The sequence below is a fragment of the Corapipo altera genome, unplaced genomic scaffold (assembly GCF_003945725.1).
Source record: "Corapipo altera isolate COAL_440 unplaced genomic scaffold, ASM394572v1 95, whole genome shotgun sequence".
Lineage (NCBI taxonomy): Eukaryota > Metazoa > Chordata > Aves > Passeriformes > Pipridae > Corapipo > Corapipo altera.
The window spans coordinates 2,671,187-2,684,973 of record NW_020884947.1 but is presented as its reverse complement, the minus strand read 5'-3'; the positions used below and the strand labels follow the sequence as shown (position 1 = coordinate 2,684,973).

Here is a 13,787-nt window from a genome sequence, read left to right as displayed (position 1 = left end):
GCAGTCCTGACTATTGCTGAAAAGGTCGAACTACTTCATGTTTCATATTCCCCAGTAAAAAGCTTCCTCTGCTCAAAGGAAAGGCTAAAATAAATCCCAGAGATGCTCACAGTTGTCAGACTTAGGAATTATTTGAATGAGTACTTGTGTTCTTTTGATAGGAACAAATAAGACTTGTTTGTTGGATTTAAAAGCAACTACAAACAGAAGGCATAAGATGTTGATATAATGCCTGTTTGGTTCCACGTATCAGATTCCTGCTGAGTGAGTTACAAAAGTAAATGTGACCTTTCAGAAAGGGCTTCCTCTATGGAGTCTTGTCAGCTTGTGTTCAGCATCTGAAAAGTTTCATCAGTAAATCACAGTAAACTGAAGATGATTTAAAATCTGGTGGGAAGATCTACATAAAACAGCACTGGAAATGGGAAAGGAGGGAAGAAATGTCATGATGGTACTGCCAGTAGTGATAGTTTTATAACCTGTACACACAGGCAGTACTAGGTCTAGATTAGATACTAACTGGTGCATGGGATTTGAATCTGAAGTTTCTAATAACCAAAAGAATTCTTGTCTAGGTTTTTAAACTTTGGAAGTTGATAGTTCCTCACATGTTATTTCTGCTATGGAAAAGAAACCAAAAAAAAACCCCTTCCTACAAAACAAACAAAACCCCTAAAAATTCTCTTTAGACTAGTCCTGCAGCTGTAACTTGCATTATAGATGTTAAAGTTTGCTTTCAGGTAACTGAGTCTGTAAGGTTGTGTAGCATGGAGTTCTCTATAAATGTACCTGTGGGTCATCATTTGAACTAACTTAGGGGTTACTGAAGAGGGTACTTAGATTTATCTTTGAATATATCACAAAGCATTGTAGTTATTAGTTTTTCCTGGTCTTTGCAGTACTGCAGTACACATGTTGAAACTGTATTTCAGAGGGAACTGAAGCAGCACTGGGCTTGCTCCATGCTATCCATCTATGTGAACATGAGAGAAAGTGCAGTGTAAGCACTTATGATCCTATAGGACAAAAGGTTCTGGTTTTTGGAAACAATGTGTTGTGCACCCATGTGTGAATTCATGTGTACATTAACAATCTCAGTCTGATTACTAGGAAGCAAATGTCTCCCTGATCCCTGTTGGCAGTTTGGTGGATCAAGTTAACGACCACAAAGTGTAGCAGTGGGAGACACTCATAAGCAAAACTTCAACTTGAAGTTTTCCAGTGATGAGAAAGAGAGGCTTTAACAGTAAATCTAAAGAACCAAAGGCTTACTTGTTTTTGAAACTTGAAAAAATGAACCAATGAAAAAAATCCACCCCAACCTCACAAAATAACCCTCTTCAAATATGTTTAATACTGAACTTACTCCTGTGTAGTCATGGTATTGACTGTTTGTTACAGCTGTGAATTCAATGTTTAACATTTTTGTAGAGTTAATACTTGTCCTTTTATGAAGTGTGGGTACAGGAAAAATGGGCAAAACTTTAGAGGCATTTTTTAGTTTAGGGGTAATATAAATATTTTGATTGTTAGAAATAACTTATTCTTGTAGTTGCCGATAGTGTTGTGTTGGATCCAAGGATTGCAGCGTGGCTCATAAACCCCAGCGACACAGTTCCTTCCTTTGAATCTTTAATACAGAAGTATTTTGAAAAGCCTTTCTCAAAGGGAGCAGAAAATACAGATACAGGCACTTTGAGAAATGCATCTGTAAGTAGTTAGTTTTTAGTTGTTTGTGGTTGGGTTGAAAGGGAAAGGAAATGATAAAAGAATTGCTTTTGCCTACAAAGTGTTGCATGAAAAGATAGATAATGCTTTTCTAATGGGAGAAAATTATTCTATTAATACTATTTGTTGGAAATCTAAAGAAAGGGAAGAAGTGAAGGTTCCACTGCATTCTACCAAGATGGGATCTCATTCTCCAGGGACAGCTGTGAAATTTTCTTTCAAAACCGTAATGTTCAGTAACAATATTAATGTATAATCTTATCTTTTTTCTTTCCACTTCCCTGCAAAATGATTTCCAACTCTCCTTTCCAAAGTGTCTGATGCTGCCTTTTCCAGTTCCTGTGAACTTGTAGACTATATTTAGTTGATTATTATTAAAATTTTGCTAAATTTCACAGCTGATAAAGACACCACACCATAGGCTGAGGAATAGCAGAAGTCAAATGTGAACTTCCAAGCATGTGAATGAAAAGATCTGAATTTTTCTTCTCTTATTACGAGAGAATGTGTGATAAACTTTTTGAGATGTTATCCCCAGCACTATAGAAATTTCTTCCTATATCCTGTTGAATATCTTCCTATATTCCTGTTGAAATATATTGACTGAATTTTATAAAATTTTTATATCTGTGTTTTGGGCCATGGTGATCTACTGTGGCCTTCAGAAGTTGTTTGAATGATAAGATGATGTGCAGCAACCTAAATGATTTTTTTTTTTTTTGAAACTGTTCACTTTTCTGAGGCCTTGGTTGTCCAGACCAAATATTGCAGCATGATTGTAGGACTTCTGTGATACAAGTCCCCAAATGTCAAGTGGGCTCAGAGCACGGACAGAGGTCGTTGTATCGGCACGTACCTGTTAGTATGGACATTTCTGAGAAAACCAGAGCCAGTTTGCTTAAAACACTGGCTGTAAACTGCAGTTCTTCAGAAGCTACTTCATGCATTGAGCTATTAGTGTAGGGAATGGACAGGCAAACAGGCAGAAACTATAAACTTGTTGGTTATTTCTATATGTCATGGCCCTCCTGTGAGTCAGCATCCTTAGTCTTGTCTCTTTCCTTAGCTTGACTCAATCTTTTGTTCTTCATATATCACATCTGTTCTTAGTTATCATTTCTCAACTTTGTCATCCTGATTCCCAACTCTGAATTAAATACTGAAATAATATTTCCTTCCTGTCTTGCTTCAGGTCTAGTTTGTTTCCTTGCCCCAACCTTTTTGCTGACTTGTTCACTCAAGTCCAAGTTAATGCCTCCTTGCAACATCCTGTGATTATTCCCCCCCCATTCTTTATTCCTTAATTTGTTACCTGGACTCTCACACTTCCTTTTTGGCTCTTCTGTTTGCTCAGTGAGTCCCAGTTCCTCCTGTGAATCCTGGCTCTTAGCCAGATTTATCTCTTCAGCCTTCTTGCTCTGTCCTTGCTGGCAGGTTCCTAACAGGTGTCTGTACTCCCAGAGGGATCTGTGATAAGTGATACATCATGTCTCATCCCCCACTAATTCAGAGAAGCTCCCTCTGTATTGTCCTAATCTTGTCTGCCCACCATAGTCCTTGGAATGACTGCTGGTTTATTCTGTAGCTCACTACTCACCCACACACCTTCAGCACAGAAGATGTGCTGCTTGTCTACGTATTTGTTGCTGTGCCAAAGGGATCATGGTCCATATTCCCTGAAACCTTTGCTGGAACAGGTGCTAAACATCTTGCAGTTTGTGTCATTGCTGCATTTGCTGATGAGCATTGTTGGTGTCAATTGAAGCCTGTCACTGGGCACTTTCCCGCCTCCAGAAAGGGATCAAGCAAACTGTCTGTATTTTCCAGACATCCTGTTTGTTCTGGATCGGGTTGGCAAGGACGAGGTTTCTTGGAGACAGGTTGATGACTTTCACTGCAGTGTGGGCCTGCTTAAATTAGTCTGTCTGGGGTAGAGAGAAGTCCTCACTCATAGGACTAGACTGTGTAGTGTGTTGACCCCGACTGGACACCAGGTACCCACTAAAGCCAATCTCTCACTCTGCTCTGCAACTGGACAGAGGAGAGAAAATATGAGGAAGGGTTCATGAGTTGAGGTAGGAACCGGGAGAGATCACTCACTAAACACCATCATGGGCAAAATAGACTCAAAGTGGGGATATTAATTAAATTTGTTACTAACAGAATCAGAGCAGGAGAATGAGAAGTAAAATAAATCTTAAAAACACCTTCCCTCACCCTTCCCTCCTTCCTTCACAAGTTCTGTCTCCTCCACCCCAGCAGTGCAGGGAGACGGGAATGGGGGTTACCGTGAGTTCCTCATAGGTTGATTTCTGCCACTGCTCAGGGCAAGGAGTCCTTCCCCTGCTCCCTCTGGGAGACAGTCCTTCATGAACTTCTCCAGCATGAGTCCAGTTCTTCACAAACTGCTGTAATGTGTGTTCTTGGAGCCAACAGTCATAATCTCAGTGTCTCTATGCATTTCAAAATGGTATCCTAGCCACCTGAAGGAGGTGGCATGGCTCTGTGTGGAACAGAAGGGAAGGAAGTGAACAGTTCTGGCACAGAAAAGTGATAGTTCTTATATGAGAAAGAAAACTGCAAGGAGTTTTTCCTCATTTTACAAGTAGTAATAGAACTCTGACTTCAATATCAAAGGCAGTTTGATACTATTTCTCTGTGATCTGTGCAAAATGTACATGAAGGAACAGATAAAATCTGGAATGTTCATGTAGTTCTGTGTTCATGAATTGGGTTTGTCAGAGGTCTAAAAACATTTCTAAAAAGTTAATGTAACAGGAGACATACAGAAAAACAGGAAAACTTATTTTTTACAATTTGATACCTTTTAAAAAAGATAAAAAATATAGAACTCTAAATACTTTCATTTTAACAGTAAAATTATTGTTTTATTTTTTATTTATTTATATCAGTATCAAAACTTAGGTGTGAACTTGGAGAAGCTTTATAATGTAATGATGGACCTTGCTTGTGACTTAAAGGTAAGATACAAAAAGAAGTTGTTCAGAAATAATTTTGGAAGTATTATCAGGAATTAAAGAGAGTCATGTATTTCTCATTCGAATTAGAATCTAGTTAAATAGAGTGCTTCAGTCCATACTGGTTTACTTTGACAGTCAACATTTAAAATAAATTACCCATTGAATTTTCCATTTTTTCTAGAAGGAGGAAATAGTCTCAATCTTTAGAAGAACCTTTTCCTCTGCAACAGTTAACTGAATTATCTAAATGAAGATTCTGAGAACAGGAAAGGTTCAGAATATTGTGACTTTTCTTTTGGTATTTGAAATCTGTATGTTACAGGCTAAAAAGTGTTAACAGAGGAACAACATAATATAGCTGTTTTTTCCTATGTATTCCTTGAGTACAAAATCTCAGCATATCTTTTGCTCTAGGCTGTGTTAACCAAACACTGGTCAAACTCTGAACAGGCTTCCCAGCAAGGTGGTTGATGCCCCAGGGCTGTTGGTGTTTAGGAGGCATTTGGACAGTGCCCTTAAGAACATGCTTTAAATTTTAGTCAACCCCCAATTGATCAGGCAGTGGGAGGTCATTGTAGGTCCCTCCCAAATGAACTGTTTTATTGTGTTTTACCCCTTATTGCAGTTCAGGATGCATCTCAAAAACTCTTTTAGTGGTTTGGGGTTTTTTTTGTGCCTGTAATCACATACCTGGAAAAGTGTAAGAATATGTAGGATATGCTCAGGTGGAAGGTACATCATAGCTCCCTAGGGGTTTTCTTTGAAGTTGATGGTAGCAAGTGTAGGGCTTAGACCACTAGTTGATGGAGCCATAGTAATCTGGATATCCAGATTAATGACCCAGCAGTGTGACAAACAATCAGTGAAACAAGGCAGCCAGGAAACACAAAAGGTGCAGAAACACAGATCCAGCCTACAGGAGGAGTTTTTAGACAAGTCTTGCTCAGTGGTTAGAGAGAAAACAGACTTCCTGTTCTCTGTAACTAATTTGTAGATAATCCTATCATCTCTTTATTTTCTTCCTAATGAAAACAAAGTTATGAATTATGAATGGTTGCTTAATTGTTCAAGTGAATAAATAAAAAGGGATAACCGTGTGTCCTATTATAATGAGGCTTGCTCTAAAAATAAACAGTTTGGGAAAATTATTTTTTTAATATCTTTATTAGTATTCCTCTACTATTTCAAAATGTATTACTATTCTCCACAGAAAGAAGTGATATGACATTTAGATATTATAATTTACAATAAGTAGTATTTTCATGCCACAGTGTTGTCATATAAAAAGGGAATATACAGAAGGTGAAATACTGCTCACTGGAAAATAGATGCACCTAATGACACTACCATATGTTTTAAGATCAAAATTAGCTGGTACTGACAAATGTATTTATACCTTGCTTTACAGGCTCAAAGTTTGTGGAACTTATTTTGCACATTGGAGCTTCCACTTATCAAAATTCTGGCAGGTATGAAAGTTCAGTTCAAAATAAGAATCTTCACTATTTTCACACAGCTGCTGACTGTGCTGAAGTGGAATGTAATACATCAGAATATGAAATGTTTTCTTAGCCTCATGACAGCTGTGTGAGTTTGAGATTCCATTTCTAAGAAGTATGTAAGACTGAAATTGTTAATTGTAAATGTTCTCAGTGTATAATTGTATTTACAGTGATGGAAACACACAAAATATATGTGAACAAACAAGAACTGAAAAAAACATCTGAGATTCTGGGGGTAAATTTTGTATTTATTTTTTTCTTTTTTAAACTGTATAGCATCATCTTTGTGCTTTTACTGAGGATAGCTTATTAAAAAGAGAAGGAACCTTTGTCACTTTTAATCTAGCAGTTTGGGGGTTTAGTATTTTTATTATTATAAATATAACTAAGAGACATTTACATTTTAGGATATTTCCCTTTTTTATTTAGGAGAGTAAAAAAGAGATATTTGCTTCATTAACCTTGCCCCAGAACTGAAATTGCTTTGCAAATTGTACAGGTCCTTTTGGGTTATACGTTGTAGATTAAAAATGGTAATGAATCTTTCTGAACCTAGTTTTCAGTAGCCACTTTCCTGAGAATTGGCTCTCAGTGCCTCTCTTTGTAAACAATACAATCTTTACAACTTACATGTTCTTTGATAAAAACAACCACAAGAGAATCCCATTTTGTAGCATAAAATCTAACTAGATTATCATAGATTACTAATTTATCAGAATAATTTCCATAACTCTTTTTCTCACAGATCTCTATAGTCTTCAGTAATCTAAATTCTTTTCCCACAAATGTTAGTGGCTTTTACTGCAGTAAATCCCATTCCCAGGTCATGAAGAACTGTAGATTAAAGAGTATGTAAGCAGTCTGCTAAAGTAAATGTTGATAACCAGTCAGCAATGATTACATAATATCAAGTTCTCCATTTTTAAATAAAAGTCTAATATCCTCATTAACCTAGGAATTAGCAGATATTGAAGAAAATAATAATGTAAACAGAATAATTCTGATGTACTAATTTATAGTTGCGGCTCAAGGAGCTTGAACAGGAAGCTCATCAAGTTGCTGGAGAACAGTTCCTGTTGACCAGCAGTTATCAACTCCGAGAGGTAATATTTGCACTCCTGTATTTATGTAAGGTGCACATTCTGTAAATTGTTATTGATACAGAAGAACTGTAAAGCATATATGTCCTTACAACTTCTGAATTCTTTTCTTCTATATTAATTGTCTTACTTTCTGATCTTAATGAGGAACACATAGTTTTTCATAAATCAGACAATGCTGGATGATCTGTGTTTGAATTAGGCATTTGTTTTTAGTAAATACATTACATTACTGTTTCAATAGCTCAGAAATAAAGATCTGGTCTTTTCAATTCTGTGTTAGTTCTCTTTGCTACAGTATGCTCTATTTACTATGAAACATGTATTCTAGACTAAAGTTCAAGCACCAAATAATTATCCTTTCTATTTCAGCACTTGAAACACTGAAACATTTGTTACGTGTTTTTCTAACTGTAGGTACTATTTGATAAGTTAAAGCTGCATACCCTGTGTGAGAAACTTCACAGAACTGAAATACAGCAACTTGTGTCCACCTCAGAAGCTGTGGTGAGATGGGGAGGGGTTTTAAAACCAGTTGCATGATTTAGCAAAACTTCTAAGTTATATTCCAGTGAAATTGTGATTTACCTAAAGTTTTCCTAACGATCTTGATTTATTTTTGTATTGTTCTAATTATACTTTGCATAATTATGGCAGAAAAGAAAGATGCACTTTATGATGGGGAAAAACACACTAGCTACTGAAGCTAAACTTCAGCTATAAACCAGGGTTAAAAGCTTTAATACCAAAATGCCTGCATGACCATCTTCTTCAAAGGAGAGATACTTTCTTACTGGTCAGATTTTGGTAGCTCAGAATGACTGACTGGCTGAGTGACACAGACCACGGGTCAAAGAAAAGAGCATTAATGTAAAATCTACTGTCAAAGGAAATAGCACCCCAGACTTCCTCTTTGCCATCAGGAGATTTGGGCTAAAACCATATTGTCATCTTTTTATGGACCCTTAACTCACTCATTAATTTCTGTAGGAAATTACTTGATACCTGTGGTTTGAATTGAAAGTTACCACTTTCTTTGTATGAGTTCAGTGTTTTACTTGTGTGCATCAGTTTTCCTCAGTCTAATGTTTTTTGTTCCCTCTGTGGAGAGGCTTCCCTTCAGTAAAAATGGTTGTATTTGGAATTAGATCTGCAGGATCTTGTTCCCTAACAGAAGTTATGAGCAAACAGTTTAGATACTTGATACACCTGTACAAGAGATCAAATGTATCTTTAGATTCAGTGTAAAAAATATCATGCATATGAAGCTCCTTTAGTTCTTTCTTTTGTTAATGTTGGAGCAGATAATTTTCAGCAATACCGATGTTCGTGGATGATCCCACACAAGTGCAGAAATCTGTCAAAAACATTTGTTTAAAAATGAAATCAAGACCAAATTGCAGACTTCTTGGTAACTTTAGGCAAATGTGGATGCACCTTTCTTTTCATAGAATTATTTAGGTTGGAAACAACCTTTCAGATCATTGAGTCCCACTGTTAACCAAATACTACCAAGTCCAGTCACTGCTAAACCATGTCCCCAAGTGCCACATCTATATGTCTTTTAAATCCCTCCAGGGATGGTGACTCTACCACTTCCCTGGGCAGCCTGTTTCAGTGTTTGACAACCCTTTTGGTGAAGAAATTTTTTCTAATATCCAATCTAACCCTCCCCTGGTGCAACTGGAGGCCATTTCCTCTTGTCCTGTCGCTTGTTACTTGGGAGAAGAGGCTGACCCCCACCTGGCTACAACCTCCTGTCAGGTAGTTGTGGGAGACCAACAAGATCTCCCCTGAGCCTCCTTTTCTCTAGGCAAAACACCCCCAGCTCCCTCAGCTGCTCCTCATGAGACTTGTGCTCCAGACCCTTCCTCAGCTTTGTTGCCCTTCTCTGGACTTGCTCCAGTGCCTCAATGTCTTTCTTGTCATGAGGGGACCAAAACTAAACACAAGATTCGAGGTGTGGCCTCACCAGTGCCCAGCACAGGGGCACAATCACTGCCCTGGTCCCGCTGGCCGCACTATTCCTGATGCAGGCCAGGATGCCATTGGCCTTCTTGGCCACCTGGGCACACACACTGGCTCATGTTCAGCCACTGTCAATCAGCACCTCCAGGTCTCTTCCACTGGGCAGTTTTCGAGGCACTTGCCCCCAGCCTGTAGCACTGCAGGGGGTTTTTGTGACCCCAGGGCAGGACCCGGCACTTGGCCTTGCTGAACCTCAGACCACTGACCTTGGCCCCCTGATCCATCCTGTCCAGATCCCTCTGCAGAGCCTTTTTGCCTTCCAGCAGATCAACTCTTCCATCCAGTTTGGTGTCATCTGCACACTGACTGAGGGTCCACTCAGTCCCCTTGTACATATCATTACAAGATCATTTTGTTAAGATAATAATAGCAATGGAATTCCTTCTTGGAACAATAGAAGCCTCTGTCCAGCTGCACCTGTTTCTGATTTGCTGCCACAATTGTATTGCTGTAGTTTACATGGGAGTCAAAGTTCTGGAGAACATTTCTGGGGAAGGTAAAAAGGTAACATTTGTTTCTAAAGGAAGAAATTCCTTTAGAACCACTTTTCAACCAAGTGTCTGAACTACCATATATGATCTCAGGTAATGTCAACAGTATAACCATGAAACCCCCACACTACTCAACAAGAAGGAGGTTTCATAGATCTAATATGTAATTTTGTAGAGTGACACAGAGAGCCTTGGGAGATGGGAGGGACCAGTGAAATAGAATGCATGTCACCTTTTTGTTGGAACATAAGATTTATTGTTGTAATCAAAGCAATAGGAGTGCTAGTCCAGTATTCTCTTTCCAATAACTGCCAAGACTTGGTTAGAGAAAGGTAGGCTGAAACCTTCCAGTAGATAAATACCAGAGTTACTCTTAATATCTTGGGTCTCCCTGGTAGCAAGAAAAAAACCTTATGCTTTTAAATGTACATTCTGGTACAGTTGCATCTGTTTCTCATCCTGGACTATTGTAGTTCCAGATATTTTTTGTTGTACTTATAAATATCCAGTCTCTATTTTAATAATTTCATTCTTTTTCTTGACAGATTTTTTTTGTGGTTTCCAGTAAAAGTGATCAGAAATATACTTTATTTTATTGCTTTGGGATTTGATAATTTCAATTTCATAGAATCATAGAATCAATTGGGTTGGAAAAGACCTCCGAGATCATCGAGTCCAACCCTTGGTCCAATTTCTCTTGAAGTTTTCCTGGAACTTTTATTAGGGGATGAACAGGAGAAATTCTCCAGCTGTGTTGTGTGTGTGTGTATGTATTATTTTTTATACTTTTATCCTGTTGTCTCTTGCTTTGATGCTGCATAGCACAAAAAATAAACAAAGAACCGTAAGTAACGCACACACATCATACCCCAGTGTTTTCAAAGTTTTTGTCAAGAAGTTTTTATGTCTGCATGGGTTTTTGTCTCTATCTGGGACAAAAAGGAAAATGAAATGGGAAGGAGTCATCTCCAGCCTTCCTAATGAAGGCAGGAAGGAATGAAGGCTTCCTTGGGCCTGGAATGGGATTGCTTAAAGGACATCATTCTTTAGCCAATATTTTGTCCATTCAGCTTGTCAAGAAAATTTCTTGCTCCAAAATGCATTCTGTTAAGGTTTGTTTAATAATGTAACTTAACAGGAAAGTATACTAGTAATTTACATTCTTGATTTTGCAGCTAAATAAATTGCAAGATCTTCATCCTTTGCCTAAGATAATTTTAGAGTACCGTCAGGTGAGCTGATCTTTTTCACATAATGTAGTGACATTGAAGCACAATTAGCAAGAAAGAGAACATATTCATAAAATAATTGGAAAACTGCAATGTGAAAGTTGTCTAGTGCTGTAAAGCACACTCTTAGGGCAAAACATTTTTTTTTTGAGTTCTGAAGAAATACTTTGCATAAAGTGAAGGAGATAACTAGTTATGGGGGATTTTTGGGTGACAAGCCTCCTGAAAATCCAAAACGGTCTAGTTAGTCTGTTCTCACACTTAACATTTGGGTTTTGAGTGGGTTTTCAGTTGGGTTTTCTTTAATTCCAAGAATTAAAAGAACCAAACCAAACAAGAAAGTGTGGGTTTATGAATGGTTTTGATTTTTGGTTTTGTTTGGAGGTTTAGTATGTGGCTTTTTTGTGTAATTTATCGACCTAGAGACGTAAGATGAAAAATGATCAATTCCAATAGTTCATTTCCTAGTATCTGCAAAGTCCTGGCTTTAGGTTATAACTGAGCACTTACCTAACTTATGCTAATAGGTTAAGCTATTTAGAGAGTATAAAGCCATTATTTACTAAGATAAAACTGACTTTAAAAAAAAAGTCTACAAAACTAGTTCATATTCATTTGGAAAGTAAGATCTTTAATTTAAAAATTCTCTTGTTATTATAAGTAAGCATTTATTTTGATATTTATGTATTTTAGGTTCATAAGATGAAATCAACTTATGTGGATGGATTACGAACGTGCATGAGAAAGGTAGAAATATATAAAGTAGCTTGTAAAATCCTAAAGGATTGCAGTGTTTACAGTTTAAGAACTTTTATATATGGAAAATTATAAAGTTCAAAAGAACTTTTGGGTTTATAGCTCTGATTGCAGTGCATTTTTATTACTGGTACTTATGTTAAATAAAATTTAACTCTGTGTCTTCATAATTTTCCTTTTTTATTAATTTTTTTACTTTACTTGATTACAGGGATTTATTTCCTCTACGTGGAATCAGACAGGAACTGTGACTGGCAGACTTTCAGCCAAACATCCTGTAAGTGACCCTACTGGAAGATTTACATTTAATTGAAATGAAAAATTAATGTAATATTTTTAACATAAGAAATATTTGTTTTCATGCAAGTCTAGCAGTTGCTGTATTGTGTCTAAATGGTGGACAGAAAAAGCATGTTAAATGGGTGTTTTACTCTAGAACATTTGTTCTTAGGAATACTTTCTGTTATCTGTGCATCAGAATAAAGATTATTACCTGAAGTAGAGAGGTACAATTGTGGGCTGTGCATGTACCCTCTGGACTTCCACTGAATACTTCTTTGTAATGGATTCCTGGTGTTCATGAGCCACTTGTAAAGGATCAGTGAGGCCTGGAAGGTGGGTATTACAGAAAAGAAGGAAGTTCTTTTCTTCTGTAGTTTAGGTTCAGGCCTCATAGCAGCACAGGGCTAAGCTGGCAGTGCTGGTATTCTGGAGGTCTTGCTTGTATGTATGGCTGTGACACGTGGGCTCTTTGTGCTTCCTCTCTTGGCTCTGGTTGTAATGATCTCCATGTACATGCTTGTACCTGAAACATGTTTTATTTGGCTTTCTGGAGTGCTACAGGTTTGGATTTTCTTTTTTCTCTATTTTTTTTTTTTAACCAAAGGGCATATTTTAATGTTTTCTATGATCCTGTTTCTCTGGGAGTTTGGGAAGCATTCTGACCTTTGGCTGTACAGACTGCTGAGGTCTTGGCATTCCCACTCTGTCACAGGGTATGGCTGCATGGATCAGAGAGCAGGACCTGGTGTGGGAGGAGACAGGGCTGCTGAGCTTCAAGGGCCCAAGCCAAGGCTTAGGTGCAGGAATAAACAGAAAAGTAGTGACTGCCTGCCTGGGAATATTTTCTGTTTGGTTTAATCATGGCTTTTCTTAGCAAAGACCTGGCTCTGGCCCTGTGGGGGAAGGGGAATAGATGCAGAGATGGGACTTGACTCATGAAGGCCAGGGGGAATCCATGAGACCATTGTCCTTTTAACTTGTGCTCCAAAGTATTGTCAGTTCTTATCCATGCAGGTTTGGGTACTGTGTATATGTCTGTGCATGTCCCAACCTTAAGCTTCTTGGGTACAAATGGCCTTAGGAGCTTTCTACAATCTTGAGAGAAAGGCCATGGTCTTCCCCAGCTCTGTGTGGGAGCAGTTGGACACGTTACTTTTGTTGTGACCACTTGGCATGGGTGGGTTCATGAGGCTCCTGGCAAACCCTGCCTGGAATAGTGACTTTGGAGTTCTGACAGAAACCTGTCCTGGGAGGTTCTCACCCTCACCATACTGGTGACTTCCTTAACTCTTCTTTCACCTACCTTCACAGCTCAGGTTTCATTTATATCTTCCTACCCTCAGGGTGCATATTTCCGTACAATTTGTCATCAAACAATTTTTAGGAAGTGCTTGTGCTTTTTGCTGAGTAAAAAAACAGTGTTTAGGATTCTGAATTAACAACAGAGTGGAGAAGTGTTACTGCTGCTCTTGAATTCATGTACCCAGATGGGAGACAGTGATGGGAGAGAACGGAAATGATGATCATGAGGGTCCCAGTTTGCTGAATTCTGTGATGTGGTGCACGGGCATTTCTGAGTCAGAGCTGAACAGACAGCTGTCTTGAACAACCACATACAATATAGAGTGACCTTTGGCCCATCATGGTAAAAATGACCTGAAAGCTATTTTTCTTAAAAGTTGTTTTTCTC

The 13,787-nt window shown here is 38.1% G+C and overlaps 1 protein-coding gene across 14 annotated transcripts in view; it reads left to right on the top strand.

Moving 5' to 3' along the window:
• Positions 1 to 13,787, top strand: part of LOC113956321 (DNA polymerase nu-like) — a 107,225-nt gene that overhangs the window by 23,897 nt on the left and 69,541 nt on the right. For 13 of the 14 annotated variants that reach the window (XR_003530807.1, XM_027662725.1, XM_027662729.1 and 10 more), the window contains 9 exons: positions 1,553 to 1,710; positions 4,641 to 4,709; positions 6,118 to 6,178; positions 6,382 to 6,446; positions 7,231 to 7,314; positions 7,729 to 7,818; positions 11,006 to 11,062; positions 11,753 to 11,806; positions 12,027 to 12,092. Coding sequence is in view for 13 of the 14 variants with exons in the window: in XM_027662725.1 (XP_027518526.1) it covers positions 1,553 to 1,710; positions 4,641 to 4,709; positions 6,118 to 6,178; positions 6,382 to 6,446; positions 7,231 to 7,314; positions 7,729 to 7,818; positions 11,006 to 11,062; positions 11,753 to 11,806; positions 12,027 to 12,092 (704 nt within the window). In the remaining variant the exon portion in view is untranslated. Of the gene's footprint in view, positions 1 to 1,552; positions 1,711 to 4,640; positions 4,710 to 6,117; positions 6,179 to 6,381; positions 6,447 to 7,230; positions 7,315 to 7,728; positions 7,819 to 11,005; positions 11,063 to 11,752; positions 11,807 to 12,026; positions 12,093 to 12,293; positions 12,350 to 13,787 lie in introns of those variants that run through there. The other variant, XM_027662738.1, reaches the window with a different exon arrangement.